Source organism: Talpa europaea (assembly GCF_964194135.1).
Source record: "Talpa europaea genome assembly, chromosome: 5".
Taxonomy (NCBI): Eukaryota; Metazoa; Chordata; class Mammalia; order Eulipotyphla; family Talpidae; genus Talpa; species Talpa europaea.
The window spans coordinates 48718189-48745686 of record NC_140071.1 but is presented as its reverse complement, the minus strand read 5'-3'; the positions used below and the strand labels follow the sequence as shown (position 1 = coordinate 48745686).

At 37.5% G+C, this 27498-nt stretch overlaps 1 protein-coding gene across 1 annotated transcript in view; it reads right to left on the bottom strand.

Moving 5' to 3' along the window:
• Positions 1 to 323: 323 nt before the first annotated feature.
• Positions 324 to 27498, bottom strand: part of CERT1 (ceramide transporter 1) — a gene marked incomplete at both ends in the record, with an annotated part of 85868 nt that continues 58693 nt past the window's right edge. The window contains 11 exon segments of the mRNA XM_084233717.1: positions 324 to 451; positions 1346 to 1475; positions 2023 to 2151; positions 3869 to 3939; positions 4811 to 4943; positions 9349 to 9444; positions 14095 to 14172; positions 14717 to 14809; positions 15971 to 16057; positions 23405 to 23497; positions 26360 to 26517. Coding sequence (XP_084089843.1) covers positions 324 to 451; positions 1346 to 1475; positions 2023 to 2151; positions 3869 to 3939; positions 4811 to 4943; positions 9349 to 9444; positions 14095 to 14172; positions 14717 to 14809; positions 15971 to 16057; positions 23405 to 23497; positions 26360 to 26517 — 1196 coding nt within the window.

Here is a 27498-nt window from a genome sequence, read left to right as displayed (position 1 = left end):
CACAAGGAGGCAGAAAGAACTGCCCCTGAAAGGGATAGGTTTGTTACAAGAGAGGCCTGCATAGTCACAGGCCAGCAAGACACCTGTGCCAGTTGAAACTTTTTTAAATTAAAAAGAGGTATTATCCAAAAAAAGCTACTATCTCATATAAACACATAAAGGAATGAAAAAAAAATTTTAAAAGCTATAAAAACTGTAACTGTGAACAGCATAAAACACAGAAACTACTTTTGACAATTAACTGAAAATTTAATATCTGTAGTCATACTAGTCAAATAAAGCTTACAAAAAGGGTAACACATATTTTCTAGTACCTGTCAATACTAGAACAATATAGATTTTCCTGCAGTTTTTTCTTGGACGTAAGAAGTAAAACGTTTTAGAAACTTTGGATATTCCCGCTTTGCCACTGCCCTTAACACTGAAGCCGGTGCCCATCCTCCAGGGTTTACTGTGAGATAAAGAAAATTAGAACCTGTTAAGATACAATTTTTCCAAATACACATAACACTTACTTTCTTTGCTTTTAAAAAATTCCTTACACTGGAACAATTAGCATCTCTTAAATTCTTCACCATTAACTCCTTAATACTAATCAGTAAACAGAAATAGATAGTAAATAAGAAAGCATTTATTACCTTTCTAAAATGTTATTGGTTCTAAATTATGTGCAAATATTAAGTGTAGCAACACTTTAGGTTACTTATGGAAAATTTATTCATGAAATTCTACCCAAACAGTAAATTACTTAGGCAAAATTTTTTTTTTACATACTAGCAGCTATGGTGGTCCTGCGTAGTGAAGAAAGTTTGGGTATTTGACTAAAGAGACTACAATAACTACTGCAGGTGTAGTTAAGACATCATAGTAAGTGGTAAACAGTGAATAGGCTGTCTAGCAGCAGGCCATTGTGAAATAAACAGTAAGGACTAGTGGAGTAATAATTCAGAAAATGGAAAACAAGGAAAAAATGTTTAATTTCTTTTCCCACTTGTTTATATTCCTAATTATATACAAGTAATTATATATGTAAAATTAAATATATATAAAATTAAGAAATATCTAATAAAACATTTTTTAAAGCCAAGTATATATGATAATGATCTAGAGATGAAATTTTAAATTTCGCTGATCTAGCTTCTGCTTAAATTTTACAATGGGTCTGGCGTGAAATTTAGGAATGTTTGAAAGTTTTCTGATAATTTTGCTATATATGTCTCCAAATCTGAAATTACTAATCTAAATGATAAAATCTAAAAAGGCATTTATCAAAACTGTCAGTTATCATGCAGATCATTATAAGAATATTCATATTACCAAGTAGCAAAAACAAACCAATACATACCATTAGCTACATACGTAATCTTGCACAGAATGTTGTCCCTGCTAATCTCCTGGTTTCCCTCTGGTGGGCTTACCAATGTTTGACAAATCATAGCAATGTTAATTTTGGCACGGACGCATCGATTGTTTAACTGCCAAAAAAAAATCAAAAACCACCACTGTAAAAGATACCCACTATTTTGTAATCTCTACTGGTCTAACTCTGTATCAGGTTAACCAAAACCATAACTCATCAAAATTGCCAATAAATTTTATATGAAGTACCAATAAATAACACATACCAAGCTGACATGACACCAGGAATTATTTTCTCTCTTCGTAATTAGTAAATGGAGTTAGATCAAGGTAAAAACCATCGAGATTTTGCCAGCAGTTGATCATGACTTGAGTAAAAACGTAAGTGAGGGAAGTAGCCTATATGTACTACCCATGCTCTGTCTCACCTAACTCAAGAAGAAAAGACAACAGTTCTACTGGGATGCTCACAGCCATGATCACTGCTCTCAGCTAATGCAAGGGCTATACAGTTCCATGAAGGCATTTCATTATAAAACAAAATCTAAAAAGCACTATCAAATCAAGTATGTATATATGTGTGGTATGAATTTATCACTTTTGGTCTACATTATACATTTAGCTTTAATGTACAACTGTATATGATTTATAGAGTGTACTTACAGGAGCACTGTCATGATCCACAGAAAAATTACAAACTATCCAAGTTTCAGGGTCATTTTCAGTCAAGGCTGGTATCTTTCGAATGGCAGAAAGATATAATACATCTCGCTGAGAAGCAGGCCATACCCTCTGTGGAAGTAAAAATCTTTTGAAAATTTGAACTACTGTCTATTCATAATAGAGTCCTTAACAGCGAAACAGATATACAATCAAAATTGTCTTAGTTGAAGATGAAATCTGTCATATTCTAAATGGAAAGCATCGGAGAATATACATCATTAATTACAAACACTGAATTTTGTGGAATATTCGTGGAATAATACCTTCAAAGGAATAATATGGCCTGCTATTTTTTTTTGGTGGTAATATTTCTACATAACTTTTTTAACATACAAAATGCATTTTAATAAATGTCAGTTTTTATTTTTTAAGAAATAAACCTGGGGCCTCCCCTGGTGGCGTGGCGGTTGAGAGCTGGGCTGCGAAGCTGCCTGCAGCCTCTGTAGCGCCGGTTCAATCCCCACCCGCCGGGCGAGGGTCCCACATGGCGTGCAGACCTCTCCTGCCGCCTGCTGCTCCCCTCAGCAGTGTATTTCTCAGTCTGCCTGTTCTGTTCCCCGCTCTGGCTCTAGTGAATTCTCTCACCCTCCTGCACTTCTGACTGTACACAGTGCTTGTATAAATAAATAAATAAATCTTAAAAAAAAAAAAAAAAAAAGGAAATAAACCTGGGCCTCCCCAGTGGCACAGCAGGTTGAGCGCCACGCTGTGAAGCTGTCCGTAGCCTCCGTACCGCTGGTTCGATACCCGGCCGGCCAGGGAGAAACCCACATGGCGCAGCAGACCTCTCCTGACTCGCCCACTGCTTCCCTCAGTAGTATCTTTGGTCCATCTGCTTGTTCTGTTCCCTGCTCTGTCTCTGGTAAATTCTCTCACCTTCCCGTGCCTCTGGCCTGTACCACAGTTCTTGTATAAATATATTTTTTTTTTTAAAGAAATAAACCTAATACAACCTACCCTCCATCTATTATTAATTAGAAATACATTCAGCGGATTGTTTTCCATTAAGCATGTATTCCCAGATCATAAGAGACTTCTGATTCTGTTATTGGTGTCATCTATACTCAATCCAAATCACAAGACAATTGATATTTTAACATTGACTAAATTTTAGATTTTACTTAAATTAACCCTCCCACTATATTGATGAAATAGAATCTTCAATGTTACAGGTTCCTTGAGCAGCTGTCATATAAAATGAAGTTGAGTTCAGTCATTAGATATAAGATGCCTCAAATGATAAGGCAGCACTCAAGAAATAGCCCAATCCTCAAATATTTTCATATATTCAACTCAATTTAAAAATAACTTAAAGAGAAAAATGAGGTACCCACTGATATGGAAAAATTAAGTACCTACTGAATCATTATATGTCTTTCATAATTCTAGAATTCTAAAATTTCGCATGTACACTATGGCTTTTGGTGGACCTCTCCAAAACAGTAACTATTTTTATTATTCTATATACAATATATTATCTGGCAATTTTCTGAAAGGAAACAGAGCAGAAAAAGGTAAGAGAAATATTAAATGACAAGGTTTCTGTGTCCTCTGATTTATGACCCTCTTAATAGTCATGCTCTGCAATTTCCCTTGCTTTCAGACAAACCACTTAGATCACCTTTATATCTTACAACTCTTGACATAGAATACCATATTTTCCATCCCCCTATTGCTGTCAGAGGAAACTATGATTCACTTTCATATTTGGTAGCTATTACCTATCTAATCCTACAGAGACTAGAAGCTAGCAAAATATATAAATGGATTTCATTATTTTCTTTACCTTATGTGTTTGATGAATGATAATTGCATTATCAGCTAATGTCTCCACCACATGGAAGTTCTCTATAGTTGCTGAAATGAAGAGAAAATTATTAGTAGTCAAAAAGATATACTACCTTTTCCTAGAATGCCATTAATTCACTTTTGAAAGTTATAGCAAAATGAACAAGAGCTTGTCCTATCTAGGTTAAGTGTAAATAAGAGGTAGCTAATAACTTAGCATTAAATCTTTAGACAGATAGCTGTGAGACCTGATCATTTGGAAGTTTCATTTTTTTTGGCCCAAATATCTTCCTTCCTCATCAAAAAAGAGTAATTATAATCACCACAGTATTACTCAGATACAGATTTTGAATACTATGACTATTCCCTAACATCCCTAATTTATTGAAGCTGAATAATCTGTTCTATCTTTGATGATTATATTTATGAAAAAGAGTATCAAACTATCATTGGTAAACATCCTTTGATGTTCAGGAAATACCAGTTTTTATGAAATTTGGTACATAAAGGGAGTGCATGCATACACACACACACGCACACACACACCTTAAGAATAACTCAAAACAAATCAAAGCAGGGGTAGGATTCACTGAGGATTTACCATGGAAACAAAATAATTTAGGAAAAGAGTACATAATAAAATAGAAACCTTTAATTTTATTCCTGGCTTTTCCACTAAGGTGCTATGTGTGTATTGATAAGTCCCTTGATTTACTTGAATTTTTCTTATCTACCAGGATGACTGCAGCACAGAAAACTAAGAGGCATTCTGTATCATGAAAAGCTCTATTTAAAGGTAAGATATTATGTTTCCTATGCTATTCTCCTGTTATTTTCTATAGTGACTGAAGACTATATTTTCTATACTTATGCAGAAAAACAGATTGAGTTTGATTTTAAACTTAAAATAATGGTATTAAAACAAATAACAGCAGCTTACTTTCCCAATCATTGCGAACATCAACATTCCAGAAGTAATTGCAGACCTCGTGTCCTGTAACGCCTTTAACTGCATGAGTAGCTTTCAAAGGATCCAAAACAATCCCATTTTCTTCTACCTCTCTTCTATAGACCTAAAAAAGGATATATTTTAAAACCTGTTTAAAAAATAAAAAAATCAAATTCCTAAAGTACAAATAAAAAAGTATGTTAAATTTAGCTGCTTTTTTAGAATTTCACTTACGAAAATCTATCAGACATAAATATTCTGCTGAAAGAAAAATTAAAATGTCACTATTAACATAAACAACTCATAAAACATACTTAAAACTACAAAACAGGTAATTTCAACCATGAAGAACATGCATATATGATGAATGATTACTGTGAGTTGCTAAAAAATTAATCAATTTAAAGTAGGCATAATTTGGGCCTCCCCGGCGGCGCAAGTGGTAAAGCACTGCACTATGAAGCAATCCGCAGCCTCTGCAGCACGAGTTTGATCCCCAGCTGGCCAGGGAGAAACCTGCAAGGCGAGGCAGACCTCTCCTGTCTCACCCGCTGCTGCCCTCAGAAGTGTATTTCAGTCAATCTGCCTGTTCTGTTCCCCACTCTGTCTCTGGTGGATCCTCTCAACCCCTGCATCTCTGGCCTGTGCCCCAGCTCCTGTGTGCATAAATAAATAAAATCTTTAAAAAAAAATTAGGCATAGTTTACTGAACATTCTCAAATGCTGTTCAACATGTCTAAGTAGGCCAAATAAACTGGTTAGAATGTAATCTCCTGAAAGATTAAAGGCAGCTTTGTTTAATGCTGTATCTCTAGCATCTAGGACAGTAAATGAATCACAGCTGACAATTATTTGTTGAATCTAAAGCTAAAATGACATAAAAAACTATACTGTTTTGCATTAATAACTGAAGTTGTATATACTTAAAATGCTGAGTAAAATCATTTCAAAATTTGTTACTTTAGAGAGTGCTACAATGAATTCTTTTTTTTTTTTTTAAAGATTTATTTATTTTATACAAGAACCAGGGTACAGGCCAGATGCGCGGAAGGGTGAGAGGATTCACCAGAGACAAAGCGGGGAACAGAACAGGCAGACTGATGAAATCCACTGCTGAGGGGAGCAGCGGGTGCAACAGGAGAGGTCTGTCGTGCCATGTGGGACCCTCACCGGCTGGCCGGGGCCAGGATTGAACCAGTGCTGCAGAGACTGTGGACAGCTTCACAGCGTGGCGCTCAACCGCCTGCGCCACCAGGGGAGGCCCAATAAATTCTTTTTAAAAAAGATTTATTTGATTTATTTATGCATACAAAGGCTGGGGTGTAGGCCAGAGGTGGGAGTGGGGGGCTGTAGGGGGTGGGAGGTTAAGAGGATTCATCAGGGCCTCCCCGGTGGCGCAGCGGTAGAGCGCTGGGTTGTGAAGCTGCCCGTGGCCTCTGCGGCGCCGGTTCAATCCCCGGCTGCTCCCCGGCCACTGGAGGAGGGTCCCACATGGCGCGCAGACCTCTCCTGCCGCCCGCTGCTCCCCTCAGCAGTGTACTTCATCAGTCTGCCTGTTCTGCTCCCCACTCTGGCTCTGGTGAGTTCTCTCACCCTCCCGCGCTTCTGACCGTGCCCAGTGCATGTATAAACAAAACAAACAAATAAGCAAACAAATAAAGAAAAACATGCCTCTATTAAAAAAAAAAAAAAATCTTAAAAAAAAAAAAAAAGAGGATTCATCAGATATGGAGTGGGGAGCTGAACAGGCAGTGAAATTATACTACTGAGGGGAACAGCAGGCGAGACAGAAGAGATCTGGCTGCACCATGTGGGTTAGCTCCCTGGCCTGGGATCGAAGAACTTGTACTGCAGTAGCAGCTGATAGCTTTACAGTGTTGAGAATTAATCCCTTGCACCACCAGGGAGGCCCTACAATAAATTCTTTTGAAAAATGAATAAACATGTTATCATAGGGAGAACCAACTCTCCATTTATAGGGCCAGACACCATTGGCATTTTACATATAGTTTCTCTTTTGACTATCTCTCTCTTGCCAACTACTCTCTCCAACATGCATATTTATTCATACTATTGCCTGCATATTATTGGACTCCTATTTTCCCAATCACCCAAACTGGAAACTCATTTGATTCCTTCCCTCACACTTTACATAATAGCAATTAAGCTTACCACTAATCTTCAAATGACATTCAACACTTTAATTTTTTTTTTTAACTACTGGTTACTTCTTTTAGGCAGGCTATCAATACAACTGACTCTCTTAAGTGGTCTTCAGCTTCTTCCAAATTATAGTTGATCCCTCCATTTTACAACAAAAAAATCCCTTCTCTAAACTATAAATTAGGAGCAAGAGGAATTAAACTCTAACACCCTTTCTTCCCTCTACCCCCTTGCTCATGATTAACTGCTAAATAGCTCCACCCACATTCCTGGGAACTTGGAAAATTGTGTTACATCCCTAATAAAACTCTCTGTGTCCCACTGAGGTTGACAGTGATATCAGGAACAAATACCTGCTGACTGCTGAGAAAACATCCTGCTAGTAAAGTCAAACACCTTGACTTATGTCACCTAGACTGCCAAACACCTCCTTGGATCTGGAAATGTGAAGCCCTGCACTTCCTTCACATTCCTTTGCACCATATACAATTCCAGTACATCTGCCATTCAGGAAGCTGGCTGTTTTGGAGTACCTAGCCCACCTACTCCCTTGATGGCAATCTTGAATAAACTCCACTGTGTGAAGATGTTTTTCCTGACTCAGAGTTTGGTTTTCTGGGTGCGAGAGAAAAAGAGAAAGACCAGGTATGGTCATTTACACTATCAGCATCTTCCTACAATGTTATTTTGCACACAGTGATTAATGTACTGCTATGGCACACAGACCATTTTCTTTAATGGGCTATTTTATACATTTCACAGTCCACTCCCAATTTCTGTCTCTCACTTATTCTCTTATTTCATGTCAAGGGACTTCAGACAGACTATCACTCTTGGTTTCTCTTCACCCCTTCACTACCTCTTTCGTAGGAGGGTAATAGTAACTTATCAAATAGTGAGTACAGAAGACAACTAGGCAGACTGGCAACCCCTTCTGCAGACAGCATGTTTCATGGTCTGCTTTTGGGCCTCCTTTTTATGGGGAAGTGAGATCATCCAGCTATGACAAAGGTATTATGTTTACTTCTGGGGTAACGTATCAGTAAGATCTTACAGCAGCTGATCTAAAGCCATGTTGTCCAAACAGCTTATGAGAATTATAACTAACATTTTGGTATCTCATTTGCCTATATTCTCTATCATATTTGTTCCCTATTTAGGAGAGAAAATTCTAACATCCAATATTGTATCACACTTGCTAAAATAATTCTGGTCAACACAGTGTATAAACACCTAAATAAGAAATTTGCTTTCATAATTTTGCTCACATTGTATTTCTTGTCTAAACTGTCTTTACCTCACATTTGGTACAACCTATTTCCATTTCACACATAGTTTAAATGCTTCTACTCAGTGTGAAATAATCTCATTGATTCAAATCACAGATCTTCTTTTCTAATCTCTACTGCTCATATGTAGCCTTAATTCAATACATTTTCGGATGGATCCAAGTAATACTATCTTTTAGAAGTCAGTATCCTCTCTCCCCAATTAAAGTTTCAGCTAGGAGTCAGTTTTATTAAACATCTTAACATAGTGCCTTGGGCATGAGGTAATCTAAAATTCAGTGCTGCTGCTGCTTTTCAATCCATCTCTGATTATTTCACTCTTTTTTTTTTTTTAAAGATTTATTTATTTATTTATACAAGCACTGGGTACAGTCAGAAGCACGGGAGGGTGAGAGAATTCACCAGAGCCAGAGTGGAGAGCAGAACAGGCAGAATGACGAAATACACTGCTGAGGGGAGCAGTGGGCGGCAGGAGAGGTCTGCGTGCCATGTGGGACCCTCGCCCCCCCGGCGCTGCAGAGGCTGCGGGCAGCTTCGCAACCCAGCGCTCAACCACTGTGCCACTGGGGAGGCCCAATATTTCACTTTTTGCTCCTATTTTCTGTCTCTTGAATTTAGGCGTGTGAGCAAGATTAATTACTGTCCAAATATCAAAAAAAGGGACAGTGAGAGAAAAGACAAGAAGTGAGGTATAGATCAAAGAGGGAAACAAAGTGACATCTTGGAATAACATTTAGTATATTAAAATAAAAAGAGAAAAATATCCAAACAGAGTACCAACAGTTAACTCTGATCTGTTCATATCTAACCCTCAAATTTTAATTTTTTTCCATGGTTTAGGCAAAATAGGTAGCTTGTTGCATATATTTATACTATGATCACAAATTATGTAAGAGCTACTAAATCAGGGAAGCAAAAGGACATTTTATTTCTCAGTACTTGGTACTTCTTTGATCATAATGTAATAACTTTTGTTAGAGTAACTTTTAAATGCTCTCCTTATACGTACAATAGTAATGATGGTATGACTGTAACAGAGGTAAAATTAGCAACCTATAACATTTCATTGAGAATTACCTTCATTTCTCCTTCTTCTACAACCAACTGCCAGTTGGCATCTCCACCTACATCCTGTAATGAATAAGTCATGTGGTTTTGCACCATCTCTTCAACCTTGAAAAAAAAAATAAAATCATAAGAAACCACATCCAATTAATGGCTATGGCATAACCTCTAAAACAGAATGATATTCAGCTTATTTCAGTTCAGAAATGATGTTCTTAGAAAGTTGAGCAGCCAAATGCACAAAAGTTAGTAGGTTTTATGTAAGCGTTGAAGAGTTTAGTCCACATTCCAGATAGAATAATATACAGGTTAATGACAGAAGGGACAAATGTGGGGAAGTATAATACATCACTGGCCTAAGGTGTATCAAATGACCAAAAAAAACATACTCTGGAAAAAAATAAGGTGACTTCTTTACCATCTACACATAGACACTTTTTCTAAGTTTCATTTTCTATCCTTTTTTTTGCATAATTTATGTTACATTAGAGAGGGCAGCCAAGAGTTAGAAAATATGAAATTATACTTCAATTAACCCTTTGCACTCCGAACCATTTTACGATATTTTGATTTAATTTCTTGTGCCATTTCAAGATAAAACTTCAGGGAAACATGCATGTCTCAAAAAGTTGTGTTGAAATAACCTCAATTCCCCGTAATCACTAATAAATTGCAATGTCCCCTGAGAGGGGACATCTGAGTGATATGCTAGAATTCCGATGTCCCCTGAGAGGGGACAGCGGAGTGCAAAGGGTTAAAAAATTTTATCCCTAAGCTTAACTACTTAGTTTACATAAAGTCTACTGTTCACTAGGAATAGAGAATAAGAACCGAGTTTATACATATTTTGAAAAAAAAAAATTAAATGAATACTTGAATAGTTTGGGGGTAGAAACTTAAAACTACTAGCCCTGGGAAAATAAGTATTCTACAAAAAGGAGATTATCAGTGTTATAGTGAGAAGTATTTCTGCTATATTCAGTTTTCTAGATATTAGAATGCATTTTTTGTTACCAAAAGTAGCTATGGCTATGTTTTCTTAGTTGGCAATAACCACAAAAAGAGTTTTTGATAAAAATATATATGCTGAGATTCCACAACCTATTTTTGTACTTAAATAAATATGAACGTGACATTTTATTCCTTTATTTATAACCCCCAAGACAATGTGAATGGTTTTGGGTTAAAGGAGGGAGATATTTAAAAATATGATTGAAAGGATATTCTACAGTTTTGTAGCACCTTAATTTAATTAGAAAACACAATCTCAGGGACTGACTGCCTGGAGAAACTGATGTATTTCTATAATTATGAAGTTTAGGTAAGGAGGCTTAGGATGACTAATACAGGAATTCAGTCAAAAATAAATACAAAATAGATCTGATTTCTAAAACAGGATAAAATAAGTTCCAGTTAGTATACATAAATAAAACAACCAGAGTAGCATTGGCTAGATTCACTGTTCTGTGTTGCATTGTGATTGGGAGAAAGTTTACCTCTTTTAGATCCCAAGATTCAAAAATCTTGAGATTTGAATATGCACTTTTTATTTTTTTTTAACTTTTAATTTTTTTTCTTTTTATTTATTTATACAAGCACTGAGTACAGTCAGAAGCGCGGGAGGGTGAGAGAATTCACCAGAGCCAGAGCGGTGAGCAGAGCAGGCAGAAGGACCAAAGTACACTGCTGAGGGGAGCAGCGGGCGGCAGGAGAGGTCTGCGCGCCATGTGGGACCCTCCTCCGGTGGCCGGGGAGCAGCCGGGGATCGAACTGGCGCTGCAGAGGCTGCGGGCAGCTTCGCAACCCAGCACTCAACCGCTGCGCCACCAGGGAGGCCCTGAATATGCACTTTTTAGGTGGGACACACAGGGAGTTAAGAATACTATAATTATTATGAGATTAGAAGCAGAAAGAAATGCTTTCCAGAAATAAGTTCTCTTAATGGATCACTTAGGAAAGAATGTGATAAATTTTATTTCATTAAAAAAAAGTTGTTAGAAAAAATTTGAATGCCAATTAACTCTTGTCAAAAAGTATGGAAGTAATTGTGTTTTAATTTGAGAGATTATTCCAGAATTTGTTATTTCAAATGTCTGAAAAACAAGAATCTGTTTTTGATTTGTGATTTGGCCCAAAAGAAACCAAATTCTCTATATATAAACTGGTAGGATGTAAAGTAAATGAAAACAACATACAGTAAGCTGGATTTAACATTCTTTCTGGATAGTTGTGTTCCTTTCAATAGTTAATCACAACATGTATAAAAATGTTTTCAGTCTTTTTTCAAATTTACTCCCCTTGACTAAAAGGGCTTGAAAAATATATAATGAGAAAATAAACAAGATGTACTGAAGGTTGTACTCCTATGAAGTTAAAGAAAGGAACGAAGTATTCAATTGCTGTAGCAACCATCTCTGCAAAACCTTCAACATGGAATCTCTACTCACTTTATTCCTTGAGGTATTAAAATTAAGGTTAAGAAGAGAGATGATTACAGGCAAAATCTCACTTCTATGAATTTTATGTTCACTGCAATTATATAAAGTAGCCAATACTACTGTAGGGGAAGTGACTTGGGCATTTGTGATCACACTGACATTTCAGATCTAAACTAATGATCTGCTCCATTTACTGCTTTCACTTAGGACTTTGTGTATCAAAACTAAGCAGGAAACAAGAGATCAGGATCATTAAGTTAGATAACAAAGATAAACACAACCCAAACTTAACATTTTATTATGCTCAAATTTGATATACCTTGAAATGTTAGTAGTAACATCTGCTATCACTAAAAAAGATTGGATCAAAATCCTGGAAGCAGGGTCACTCATTTAATGTATCCTAAAGTTTTAACTAGATGAAGCATAATCTTAGGTATCATGTCCCTCATTTTTTTTGACCTAGAGGTAAAAATGAGCTAACACATACAGCATCTTCACACCAAATAAACTATGAAAAAAATGGAGATGGACCTCTCTGGTGGCGCAAGGGGTTAAGATGCAACCTATGAAGCAATCTGCAGCCACTGCAGCACGAGTTCGATCCCAGCTGGCCAGGAAGCTACCCACATGGTGCAGCAGATCTCTCCTGACTCGCCCCGCTGCTCCCCTCAGCAGTGTACTTTGGTCAATCTGCCTGTTCTGTTCCCCACTCTGTCGCTGGTGAATCCTCTCACCCCCCCACACTTCTGGCCTGTACCCCAGCTCTTGTATGCATAAATAAATAAATCTTTTAAAAAAAAGAAAAAAATGGAGATAAACACTTTTGAAATAAGAGATGACAGCACTCTAAATCTAACCTTTCCTTCTACCTTACATTTGAACCACTCATTATGCCATTTTAGAGGTTAACTTATTAGATTTTTCTAACATTATTAATGCAGAAATATCAAGTTTGTTACAGATATGTAAATGGGTTTATCTACTTTGGCAGAAAAAAATTATAAGGCATATATATTTATCAGTATATGCTTGATATTGTATAAAAGATATTAAAATACTCTCATAGGAAAAAAATAGATGTAGCTAATTTTGATTAGTTCATAGACATATTATGAGTAAAAGTTCATACCTAATGAGCACTTAATACATGCCACACTAGCTAGCTCCCAGTCCTAGCTAGATTACAGAAGTGAAGTACAGAAGAATCAGAAAACTTATCCCAAATCATATTGCTAACTGGAATTTAAACTGTCATTTCAATTAGAGTACCCAGATTCTTAAAATAACATAATGCAATCTAATAAAATGCAATCACTGTAAAGATACAAAGAAGTGAAGTTAAAAAAAAAATCATTTTAAACTAACACTGATACTAAAAAATATGACAGGGGCTTCCCTGGTGGCGCAAGGGTTAAATCTCAGCACTGTGAAGCTATCTGTAGCCACTGTAGCACTTCAATCACCAGTCAGGGAGCTAACCCACATGGTACAGCAGACCTCTCTCCTGTTTCACCCGCTGCTCCCCTCAGCAGTATATTTCAGTCAATCTGCCTGTTCTGTTTCCCACTCTGTCTCTGGTGAATCCTTTTGTCCCTGTACCCCTGGCCTGTACCCCAGTTCTTCTATGCATAAATAAATATTAAAAAATAAATAAATAAAAATAAAAAACATGAGTTTGATTTTATTTTAAGGGAAAAGATTACAGGCATACAGCTTCCTATCTTAAATTCCCAACACCTTACTGATGCTAAATAATCTAAAACCAATTTCCATAGATTTAGCACATGAACGGGAACATATATTTATAATATCGAAGAGTAGTTTACAAAAGGAAAACACCCCTGTTTAAAGGAGCTTAGAATCATAATGGCAATGAGAGAAATACTATTTTCCAGTTGAATATAATTTATGACATATTAAAATTAGATTAGAAGTGAGACAATTAAAACCTATTTATGTTTGACATATCCTGTAGACCAAGTCCCTAAAAGTTGCTGAAACCTACTGAAACAGGTATTATATGATATTTAAAAATCAGCAACCTTCTACTTGTTTTAATACAATTTGAAATCTTTTGGGAGTACCTCCTATATGAACAAATTCCAAGTTATTTGTAATAGAAGACACAAAGGGCACATGCAAGTCTGACAGAGGAACTATTTAGTATATAAGAAAGGCCATTTAAATGTTTATTGTTATTATTTATAAATCCCAAAACCAAAGCAAATGACCAAACCAAAAGATTTCTAGGAACTGGGAAAACAAGCTGAAATATAGCAGAAAGACTCAAAATCCATTCTATATATTCATACAGTACCTGGGAGCTGAATCTGTGAACATCATCAGAGGCACTGACTAGATCAATGGAAGACATGGAGGAAGAGCGACTATAGGGCTACCAGAGACAGACAAAGAAAAAACCAAGTAATCAGAACAAAGGCACAACAGAGCAATCAGTACCAACTTCCAAACACAAGATAGAGAAAAAGAGAACAAAGCACTATATGAAACAAGCTTAGCAGCAAGTACTGATTTTGTGCACCTATTATTTGTTACGCTCCTCCTAAATCTGTACTGTTTGCAATAATACAAATAATATCTCCTTAACACAAAGAAAAACGAGACTACAAGCATACAGCTTCCTATCTTAAATTCCTAACTAGACTATAACTTAATCGCTTGCGATTAACTATTTTGAACTAGCCATTCTCTGAACACCCCAATCACACCTCTCTCCCTTAATAAAAAAAATAAAGAAACTATGTTCAGGTGATTTCTAACTATTTTGAAGGGTGTATTTGAAAGAAAATATATAATGCCAAAAATCTTATTACTTAAATTCAAGAAAAGGGAGAAAAGTTATACTATAATATAGTTCTTCCAGCAACAGCAAGGAAATATACAACATATAACTTCAGTAAATGCTGACATCAGCTTACCTTTTGGACAAATCTATGCGTCACCACAGAAGAAAAGGTATCTCCAGAAGGCATAGTTGTAGGCCAATGCAACCTGACCTTCTCACTCTGTGACTAAGAAAAAATAAAATTGTTAAAATGGGAAGATTTTAGAATACATTTCCCAGTTTAAGAATGGATTATATAACTGGAATTACCAACATTTAATTGCTAACACTATAGTATCTATAAATACTTGAATTAATGAAACTATAGATATTAACTTTGCCAAATACTGACACTTCATATATTCCAAATCAAACTTTTTTTCTGATTGACTAGATACTGCCTTCTTAGACCAGCGATTACTTCTTTGGTTTTGCTCTTAGTCAGGCCTTCAAAACCTGCATGACATCAAATTACTATTGTCTGGTTGTCTCCCCCAACAGTGTCAAACAGGCTTTTCTCAATGGTGTTCGGAGTAAGCCTTCAAGAAGTGTCACCTTGATATGAACTAAATGGTCAATGGAGACCCTGTGAGCCTGGGGAAGTCTATTATCATTACTTAAAGTATGCAGATTATTTTAAAAGCAGTGAAAGCCTTAGGTGCATTTTAGTCCTTTGCCCTTTTTCCTGAAAGGAAAAGAAAGTAGGTAAACAGTCACTTTATTGGAGAGGCTTAGCAGTGAAAAAATCCTATCGAAAAATCTCATCTTGACTTTCAGAGTATCAATAGAATGAGGTTACTTTCTTATTGTATGTCATGTTACATATCCCTGCCATGTTCCTTGATTTTTCAGGACCCTAAATGCAGCATATCCCCAGTCTGTTCCACTATGTAAAAACTTCAACTATGTAAATCCTCTATATGTATGTTATTAAATTGTGGCCTTTTCTCCTGCTAATTTAATGCTTGTTTGTCTGTTCTGCCTTAGATGAACCCAGGTGGGTGGGAGATTGCTTTACTCAGAGTATATATATATATATATGCTTGATATTAACAGAACAATAATAAAGTTGGATTCTTCTAGGAGAAAAGACAATATTTCCATCTAGTTTCATATTAATTATGCATAATTACTTTAAACAATCATTGGCCTTCTTTCTATTGCTTGGAAATTGATAAATGAGGGAAATGACATAAAAATTCTACATTTGTAACTTATATAGACAGTTCATTTTGTATGTTATTATGAGGGTTAATGATTTTCAAGTTCTATTTATATGAAATAATACATATTAAGGAATGTCTACAGTGCTAAAATTAAGTTCAACTAAGAAATTTTAATGATATACCTGTTCTTCTATTTTATCTTGTCTGTCAAGAGCAGCTTCAACAGCATCAAAGAATTCTTCTTCATTAATCAGACTATTTGGGCCTTCCTATTCAAACACACAGGGGAAAAAAGCATTTATTTAATAGAAAATACTGATGCCCTTGCCATTGACTCTAGGGGACAGTTGAAAAGTGATTCAACAAACATTTATAATTTAATCAGTACAATAGGTAATATTATTGCAAACATGAGTAACATTTAGAATCATGAGTATTACAATGAAATTCACTCACTTAGTACATACATACTTAGTATAGGTTGACCAATACTGTGTTAGGGTAACAGTCTAGAGAATGGTTCGTGAGTCACAAACCCAGAAGCTAGATCCAGTCCACTGCCTACTTCTGTTAAGGCTTTGAGCCAAGAAATTTATTTTAAAATGGCTGGGAGAAAAAAAAGAGTAATGATATTTCATGATATGTAAGGATGATATGAAAAAGTTCCCAGACTAGCATATGTAAATATAACTTTATAGTAGGTCTTGAATGTAGCTAGGATTATGCATGTTTAAGTCCTCCAAGTGATTCTCATGCAAGTGGAACCTCAGTTGTGTCAGATGATGAAAGTATAAAGAGCAATAGTAAAATAGAAAAAAAGCATGCTATGTCCTTGTGATGAAACAAATAAGTGGACTAATAAGTGGAACAATAACTTCATATCTCAGTATAAGTACAGAATGGAAAGGTATACTTGGGTTCAAGGTTTCCTAATGTCTAGATAAACAAAATAAGATATATGAATGATGGCTGGTCTACCAGGAAGCTTCCCAGTTAGATGGATAACCTCAACTTTCACTACTCCATTAAAAAACATCTAGCAACATCATCCCACACCTGCCACAACCTGGAGCCACAGAGGAAGGGTAAGAGGAATTATGATATAATGATCCTGGTCATTTGGCATAGCATATGAGAAATTTTCATTTAATGCAACAGTGCTTTCTCACAACCTATTTCAAATTAAAAAACAAACCCAAGTATTATGCAACTACAACACACAGAACAGAGCACACCTTGATGAATTATCATTAAGTAAATATAACCATCTAAATGACCAGCTGGATCATGGAAAAGAAGAGTAACAACACTCCATTCAAAACATTTCAAAAGTATTCAAATAACATTTCTGTCTCTGATGACGTAAGGAAAATAAAAAATATCCAAAATCAACTTTGAACTTCCAACATATATTCTAAAGATTTTTAAAACTCTACTGTTCCTCAAAGGGTCAGGAAAAAGACAAAACTTGCAAACTGACCATAGATATGAGACATAAAGCAGAAGAGGGGGAGACAGAGAGGCAAAACAGGGGAGGGAAGAGCACAGGGTATGGTGGAGATGAACAACAGGTACTATGGTGGTGGGAGAACTTCGGGGACTATACCTGAGGGGAGAAATAAAATGCTGTCCAAAATTAACAGTAAGAAAATAAATTTTTAAAAATTAATGTCAAAAAGCTATCGTTAATATTTATTTAATCTATGCAATCACATCAGAGTGTCAGTATTTTATTAACTGGAAATTAAAGCATTGAAAATTTTTACTGTGACAAGTTAGAGACAAATGAAGAAGACTGATACAGTTTTCCTTTGATGGCAAATCTGTGGGGAAATTAAAGTAATTGGAATAAATTTTTCTTTATTAAAAAACAACAAAAAAACCCTTAAAAATCCTTTTTAGTTTCTGTTTACCAAGGAAAAGAGCTATTTATTATTAAAGTTTAGGGCACTCCATAGTGTTTATCTTGCTAGTCTAATTTAGTAGCATTTCTTATGTTAATGACACTCTCAGAAGAGATTCCTAACCAAGGGATCCCTCTCTACTATGCACTTTTTGGGTTCCAGTGCAGGTTTTTCCTTCTGTGCATATCCTTTAAATTTGGTTGTTCCTCGGGGTTTCGCACTTGCTCTTTCCACAGTATCCTTACTCATTCCTAAAGCTCCATCATCATCTGTTGATTCAGCTTGTCCATCTTTCCTAAGTGTTAGATATTTACATCTAAAAATATGAAAGATTTCCTCAGGTGTATGTCTCCACTCATTTGCCACATGTCTAAAACTTGTTTCCCAGTTTCCATACAAACCTGGTTAAGACAGAAACCTGGGTCTGTTCTTAAATTCCTCCCTTTCCCCCTCAATTAAGCACCACACCCTTCAGTTCAACTTTCCAAATACATACTTTGTCAGGTCTATTTCTACTGCTCTGTCCGAATTTAAGCTCTCTTCAATTCTCACCTGTAATACTGACATGTTTTCCAAAGCTCTCAGTCCCAATTGTCAAGTTTAATCCATTTTCCTTACTGTAGGAAGCAAGAATTTTTCTAAACTCTAAATCTGAAAACTTCCAATTGTTTGAAACCTCAGGATCTGATAGATACTTATGAACCTTTCTTATCACTCCCTCCTTTCAACTCACTCCACCCTCTACGATAAGTGCTTTCAGTTTCCCTGTGGCAAAAGCTCTCTTCTGCTTCTGGCCTCCAAATGTAATCTTTTTTCTCAAGCCCCAGAGCAACCATTCTTTCTAGGCTCTTCAGATGATGACATCTACTCAGCATCCTCCTTTTTCAAGGTTTCAATTAAAAAGTTGTTTCCTATGGGAAGCCATCCAGGACTCAATATCCACTCAGGGTTAAAAGTCCTTCATAACATACATTACTTTAATTGCTAATTAGTCTGCTATTATGTGACTTAAAGGTACAACCTCCGTCTGCCTGATTTCTAGCAATATCCCCCATGCCTAGCAGGCTTGCTTTATAGTATATCTTTTTTTTTTTTAATTCTTTTTTATTTATTTATACAAGCACTGGGCATAGTCAGAAGCGCAGAGGGTGAGAGAATTCACCAGAGCCAGAGCGGGGAGCAGAGAAGGCAGAAGGACTGAAGTACACTGCTGAGGGGAGCAGCGGGCGGCAGGAGAGGTCTGCGCGCCATGTGGGACCCTCCTCCAGTGGCCGGGGAGCAACCGGGGATCGAACTGGCGCTGCAGAGGCTGCGGGCAGCCTCGCAACCCAGCGCTCAACTGCTGCGCCACCGGGGAGGCCCGCTTTATAGTATATCTTAAGGAACGGATTTACGATTTACAAAAAGTAATTTCTGAGGCCACAGATGACAGAAACATTGAAACTTTATTCAATAATTAGAATATCATGAATGTTTGATAAGAATCAAAATAAAGTCTTACTTTCAAATAGTGTCTAAAATCCATGCAATGTAGTACTGATGCAACAGAGTAATCCCCAGGGAAAGAGGACGTTCCAGGTTCCCTGCCCACACTAAGAAAGGTGGAGCTGGGCAGGGAAGAGAAACTATCTACAGAAAAGACTGAGAGAAGGACTGAGGGAGGAAAGAAGACCTGGCTGAGAAGAAGCAGAGAGAAATTAAGAAGGAAGAAGACTGGAGGAGGCACATGGCGCAGAGAGACATGTAAAGAGGCTGTTTGCTTTTTGGCCTTGGATTTCTATCAGAGAGCTGGGGGACACGGAAAGAGACACTTGAAACAGTGTGGGTGAAAGACCAGTGGGAAGGTTGACAATGGTAGGCTTTATCTTTTTTTTTAAAAAAGATTTATTTTTGGGCCTCCCCCGTGGCGCAGCGGTTGAGCACTGGGTTGCGAAGCTGGCCGCAGCCTCTGCAGCTCCGGTTCGATCCCCAGCTGCTCCCCGGCCACTGGAGGAGGGTCCCGCATGGCGCGCAGACCTCTCCTGCCGCCCGCTGCTCCCCTCAGCAGTGTGCTTCGGTCCTTCTGCCTGCTCTGCTCCCTGCTCTGGCACTGGTGAAGTCTCTCACCCTCCCGCGCTTCTGACTGTACCCCCAGTGCTTGTATAAATAAATAAACAATTAAAAAAAAAAGATTTATTTTTTATTTACTTATGCATACAAGAGCTGGGGTATATGTCAGAGATGGGGGCGGAGAGGGTGAGAGAATTCACCAGTGACAGAATAGAAGCAGAACAGGTGGATCTACTGAAATAAACTGCTGAGGGGAGCAGTGGGCAAGATAGGAGAGGTCTGCTGCATCATGTGGGTCAGCTCCCTGGCTGGGGATCCAACTCTGCTGCAGTGGCTGTGGACCAGCTTCATCGTGCTGAGATTTAACCCCTTCTGCCACCAGAGAGACCAGCCTCTATTATTTTGACATGGATTTTGATTTTGCTCTTTTCCTCCCAGACTTGGCTGGCTCCTTCTGCCCCTTTTCTATGGGTTCCCACCAGAAGATGGTGGCCTTAGACTTGTGGCAAGCTTTTGTGCCTCGGCAGTCCTGCTTTGGCCCAACCCTGTTTGGCTGGGCATTTACCTATGAGGTAACTTTGGGTGCTTGATTTGGAAACAACATTCTTTCTCTTCTATTACACACTAATTGTATTAAAGTTCCTTTCCATTGAAAGCCTTATGCACTGATGTATGTTTTGCCTTGATGCAGTGGATGGCAGAACCCATTTAGAGTAGGCAGGATTGGGGGTCCTGTGGTACCCCTCACCCTGCCCTATAGCACTGACAGAAGAAAACATAGATGGTGAAAAAACTCCAAAAGGAAGGGAAAAATCGATAAAAACAGGTCCTAGTTTATATAACAAATGTATATTGAACCTGATACAACAGTAAAAATTGGGTAAGGGAAAAAGTACATTTAACCCATTTTGCTTAGAGGGAAGTGCATTTCAAGGGAGTGAGGAGTGGTTTACTTAACATATGACATCAGAATACATATTCCTGGGGCCTCCCCGGTGGCGCAGCGGTTGAGCGATGGGTTGCGAAGCTGCCCGCAGCCTCTGCGGCAGCGCCGGTTCGATCCCCGGCTGCTCCCCGGCCACCGGAGGAGGGTCCCACATGGCGCGCAGACCTCTCCTGCCGCCCGCTGCTCCCCTCAGCAGTGTACTTCAGTCCTTCTGCCTGCTCTGCTCCCTGCTCTGGCTCTGGTGAATTCTCTCACCCTCCCGCGCTTCTGACTGTACCCAGTGCATGTATGAACAAACAAACAAACAAACAAACAAATAAATAAAACATGCCTCTATTAAAAAAAAAAAAGAATACAGATTCCTACACGTAACCATAATTTAAAAAGTCTAGATGTATTAACATATTTAGAAAAGACTATTAAAATATTTAAAAGCCAGGAGATTATGTATTAAAAACTTACGCTTTTTAAAGTATGATACCAAATGTGGAGATGAGTATATCAAAAGACTGAAGGTTAGTTACATAAAACATTCATTTGGCAAAACTAACAATGAGAAGACTTTAAAAAAAACCTACAAAAGAGGGCCTCCCTGGTGGTGCAAGGGGTTAAGCACAGCGCTGTGAAGCTATCCGCAGCCTCTGCAGCAGGAGTTCGATCTCCAGCTGGCCAGGGAGCTACCCACATGGAGCAGCAGACCTCTCCTGTCTCACCCGCTGCTCCCCTCAGCAGTGTATTTCAGTCAGTCTATTCTGTTCCCTACTCTGTCTCTGGTGAATCCTCTCACCCCCAACATTTCTGGCTTGTGCCCCAGTTCTTATATGCATAAATAAATAAATCTTTAAAAAAAAACTACAAAAGAAAATAATTGAAAAACGAGAGGCTAATCATAAATATATTCTAAATCATGGGGGGAAACACCACCAAAATCTAGTAAGAAAATATTTTGGATTTGAAACCAGTAAACACATAAACTTAAGTACAAGGCCCCTTCCTCCCTCCACTGTGTTCTTCCCTGAAAAAAACCTGTTGACAGGACGGAAGATAAATAATACAATTATACTCATATATTGCTAGTAGGAATAAAGTGTACTATATATTGTTAAATTAAAAACATGGGCTTTTTTTCATATTTTCTGTCATCTTACTATAGGGAATATATTTATAACACACAAAAAAAGACAAAAAAGCCCAATAGTTTCCCCCCAAATAAATTTAAATAGCAAATTTAAATTTAAATTTAAATAGCAAAACAATGTATTTAGCTTCAAAATAAAAATTAAAATTGTAACAGCTTATATTTTGGTATTCTAGATTTTTAAAACTCCAGAGGATAGCTGATTGCGTAGTTTTTATACATTTTAGAAGGAATGAATTGACAGGTTAATAATTTTAAAATGTTACAACTCAAATCTCATGCTAGAAGTAGAAATCTTTTTTACCATAAAATATTTGGCCAATAGTAGCTCTATTTCCCCCTTTGTAGAATAAGAATATCAGAAAATTTTTCCTCTGTTGTTGTTACAGATGCATCTCTGTGATAGGAGGCAAAACACTGCAGTACAGCTAATGGAGTCATATTTTTTTTACTGCCCCCGCCCGGCCCCACTTACATCAGTTGTCTTGGACTACATTCCCAGCATACCATGAAAGACTTTCTGAATGGGAGGCAGGTGGGAAGATACAAAGTGGAATGGAGACATGTGGGTGAGAGGCATGTGGAGAGGTTGCTCCTGGGATTTTAGCATTTTGGCAGAGACAATGGCAGTCATTATATGACCTCATGGTAGATTTACATGGTACATTTTGAATTTGGGGTCTCTCCTGTCCCAGCTGTCTGGGACCTGCCTAACCTGGTTTGTGTGGTACCTTGTTAGAAGGTGCTTAGACTTGTGCCAAGTTTTCAGTCCTCAGCTGCCCTGTGTTGGGCTGGGCAGCAAACTCTATGGCTGGGCTTCTGCCCATGAGGGGATGGAAAATTTAGGGAGTTTTATTAGAAATCTGTTATTTAAATTCTCTCTCTCATTGCATACCGATGAAAGCTCTTTCACACCGAGTCTGCTTGCTGTGTTCTTGTGTGTGTGGATATTGTGTGTGTTGGATGGTTGAATCCTTTTAGAATGCGGATCCTGTAACAATTTGGGATTCCTGGGTACCTCTCAGTCATCTGGTTACATTTTCTTAAATATATTCTATTTTATCATTCTACTTTTACCTTAATAATATTCCTTGCCACTCTATTTTTTAAATGTTCATTTCAGGAACATCAACAGCGTTAATAACAAACACAGATAGACTTCTTATACTTTTTTCTCTCCAAATAAATATCATAGAAAAATAGCTTATAAAATTTTAATGTACTGAGTGTATGGAGAGGGAGATTTTTAAATTGCTTAACAAATGAGGGGAAAGAAGCTTGTTTTAGACATTTTCAAATACAACACAAAGGCAATTAGAAAAATTCATGTTCTGCTATGGATAAGACCTCACAATTTATGTAGGCCAGTTTAAAACTGTTTGCCTATAAAATACTTAAATTTTCCTCAATAGGTTTCTTTCATTAAAAAGAGAGAGCACGTGTGCGTTAAAAAAATTCTCATCCTTTGGGGGGAGATAAAGACTTGTCCTATAAATTGGACAGATCTAAAAATGAGCCTTGTAAAGCCTACTAATCTTTTATAAGCAAAAGAAAAAAAAGTCAAAATATAAAATTATACCTCATAATCTGGTCCTCCAAAGTGGGATTTTTTCTTAAGTTCTATCATGGCATTTTTGTATGCTTCCTCTGTCCTCCTCCTCTTCTCATTTTCCTATTAAAAAAAAGCAAGTAAAAAAATTCATCATTTGAAGTGGGAATACCCTCTGTATCTTACTGAAATTTTATAATTTAAAACCAACTCTATTCCTGTAAAATGTAAGAGTATTATTCTGCCCAAGAAAACACTTATACACAAGCTACCATTTAATCACTACTAAAATCACCTTATAAGTAAATTACATCTTTAAATGGATTGTCAAAGTGACTATACTTTCTTAAGGAAAAAGATGAATTAGCAACAGAGAAATACCTACAATATATTCACGTCTCCCTTCCACCCCCACAAGAACATTATTTCGTTATAAGGAAAAAAAGCAAGTAATGATGCCAGAAAGAAATAACTCAGTTAACAGTGAAAACAATAAATGCTATAAAGACATTCTTAGAATGGCCAATTTCTCATACTTTGTGGTACGTGCTGGTTAAAACCATTTTAGAGCTGAAAAACAATTTAGGTTTATATTTTAATCCTTTTGCTTTATAGATAGGATCTAGAACTCTAAGGTTAAAAATCTACACTAAACTCAAATAAAACTATTTTTAAATACCCCATCTAAACTAAAGTTTGATTTGCACTAGACCTAATGATCAACTGATTTTTGTGTACTGAAGAAAAAATAGAACTACAGACTCACTAGAACGGCAAAAATCAAAACAAAACATTTACAAAATACTGGCACTACTAAGCATTGTCAAGGGTAAAGAGCAACTGGAATTACCATCTATTGCTAGTGGGAGTATAATATATCCACTTTGGAAATTTACAGCTAATGTTCATTAAAGCTAAGCATATACCCCATGAATCAACAATTCTATTCTTAGATGTTATGTCCAAGAGAAGTACATATGTTCACCAAAAGATATGTCCAAGAACACTCACAGCAGCTTTATTCACAACAGTCAAAAAATAAAAAAACAACCTAAATATCCATTGACAGAAAGAAAAATGGATAAACTTAAGTGATAATAACAAATTCATCACACAATAGTATACAATAATGACAAAGAATAAACTGTCTCTAAATATAGCAACATGAATGAATCTCAGAGTCAATACTGGAGGTGGGGGGGGCACCAACACAAGAGTATATACTGTATGATTTATAAGATATTTAAGAACAGGCAAAATTAATCTATGATATGTTAGAACTATGGTCACTTCTTGAGGTAGTGGTATGGCATGGGACATGAAAGAACTTTCGGAGGTTTTAGAAAAGTTCTGTATCTAGTTCTGAGTGTAATTACCGGGTGTATTAATATGTATAAATATCAAAAAGCAGTGTATTTAAGATTGGTGTACTGCACTGTGTGCATGTTAGACCTTAATTTTAAAAAGTGAACAAAACAACACACACCACAATATAACTAAGAAGCTTAAGAGAAAATGAAAAGCATGTGAAATTATATGCATGAGTCTATTAATATGAACAAACATTGGGCCTCCCCGGTGGTGCAGTGGTTGAGCGCTGGGCTGCAAAGCTGCCTGCAGCCTCTGCAGCGCCGGTTCGATCCCTGGCCACCGGCAAGGGTCCCACATGGTGCGCAGACCTCTCCTGCCGTACCCGCTGCTCCCCTCAGCAGTGTACTTCGTCAGTGGTGCAATGGGTTAAGACGCATCCTATGAAGCTATTCCCAGCCACTGTAGCATGAGTTTGATCCCCGGCCAGGGAGCTACCCACACAGCACAGCAGACCTCTCCTGTCTTGCCCACTGCTCCCCTCAGCAGTGTATTTCAGTCAGTCCTCCTGTTTTGTTCCCCACTCTGTCTCTGGTGAATCCTCTCACATCCCCCACAACCTCTGGCCTACCCTAGTTCTTATATGCATAAATAAATAAATCTTTAAAAAAAAATGAGCAAACATTTTCAATGAACAGATTTTTTTTAACCAACATTGTTAATTGAAATTGTTTAATCTTAGAAATTTGGGCCTTCCTGAACATGACTGGCAAATAAAAATTAGTACACTTCTATAGTAGAAGGGACTATTATTTTAGGTAATTAAGAAAAATCATCACCACTAAAGAACATTTTCAATTGCTAAGCTAAAAGTACATGGAACTGACACAGCAAATCTATTTAAAAGAATGATGGAGGCCTCTCTGGTGATACAGGGGTTAAATCTCAGCTCTGCCAGCCACTGCAGCATGAGTTCGATCCCTGGCCAGGGAGCTAACCCACATGGCACAGCAGACCACTCCTGTCTCGTCCACTGCTCCCCTCAGCAGTATATTTCAGTAGATCTGCCTGTTATGCTTCCCTCTCTGTCTCTGGTGAATCCTCTCATGTCCCACACCCTTGCCCTACACCCCAGTTTCTTGTATGTAAAAATAAATTTTAAAAATTCTTTCAATGGGCCTCCCTGGTGGCGCAGTGGGTTGAGCTTTGCACTGTGAAGCTGTCCACAGCCTCTGCAGTGCGGGTTCGATTCCCTGCCGGCCAGGGAGATACCCACAAGGCGCGGCAGACCTCTCCTGCCTGGCCCGCTGCTCCCCTCAGAGCAGTGTACTTCAGTCAATCTACCTGTTCTGTTCCCCACTGTTTCTGCTTAATCCTCTCACCTCCTCCCTCTCCCTCCCCGTATCTCCAGCCTGTACCCCAGCTCTTGTATGCATAAATCTTTAAAAAAAAATTAAAAAAAATAAAACTTTATCAGGAATGCATCTGTATAGAAACTGAATCAGTAAGTGGTGAATCTCATTAGGAACATGGCTTTAAGTTGCCCATAAAGTTTCAAAGGTGTAGTTCCACCCAACAGTCAACCCGGCAGATTTTGCCCTAAGAAGTTAGTTTGGTTTACATGTCCAATCAGCAAAAATTTGATAATTTTTAAAAAGGAAGAAAAAGTAGTCTTACCTTATCCAGTCTTTTTTGCCAGCTTTCTTCACGTTTCACCATTAGTTCAATACAATGGGAAAGTGTAGCAAGGATTCCAGCAGTAGTTGCTTTAAAAGTTATTGCCTCTCCTTTAAAGTCTATACCATTAATTCCTTTTGGTGTTACATGTGGAAATACTGGAGGGGGGAAAAAGTTATTCAATGAAAAATTTTCTAATGAAATAATTATTCTCCAAACTTAAAGTTAGAAAATGTGAGAAAACTAGCAAGTCAGAGCAGGTTTTTGGATTATAATTTCTCTCATGGGCGAACATTTAAAACTTTTCATAAATGTTCTGTGAGTAAAGAAGTGTATGCCAGCATATGTACTTTCAAGTCTTTTTTTCTGGATTCTATATCTTGAAGTCTATTTGTTGTGCTGCATCTAGTAAATAATGTAGTAGGAGGAGTTTTAAGATACATTAAAAAGAAACCATATCTTATTTTCTTTTCTTTTTTTAAAAGGATTTATTTATTTATTTGTACAAGCACTGGGTACAGTCAGAAGTGTGGGAGGGTGAGAGAATTCACGAGAGCCAGAGCGGGGAACAGAACAGGCAGCTTGACAAAGTACACTGCTGAGGGGAGCAGTGGGCGGCAGGAGAGGTCTGCGCGCCATGTGGGACCCTCGCCAGCGGCCGGGGATAGAATCAGCGCTGCAGAGGCTGCGCCCAGCTTCACAGCCCAGCGCTCAACCACTGAGCCACCAGGGGAGGCCCCATATCTTATTTTAAGTAACATTAAAAATATTTTAATTATAGCAAGAATTACCTAACATTTTGAGAAACCTGGAAATTTTAAAATAACTTAAGAAAATACTGAAATGAATAAGTACAAATTTAAGTGTGGGGTCAATATATAAACTAAATGGTTTTCATGTTTATATTTTGCAATTTTAGTTCACAGACAGCCTTTGAATTAAATAAAAAACTTAAATCTCAAGAGAGTACAATATCTTATTCTATAGCTAGTAAGAATTCCAGTAGAATTCACAAATGAAATACTTCTGACTTTAAAAACTCCTATGTAGGGCCTCCCCGGTGGCGCAGCGGTTGAGCGCTGAGTTGCGAAGCTGCCCGCAGCCTCTGCAGTGCCGGTTCGATTCCCGGCTCCTCCCCG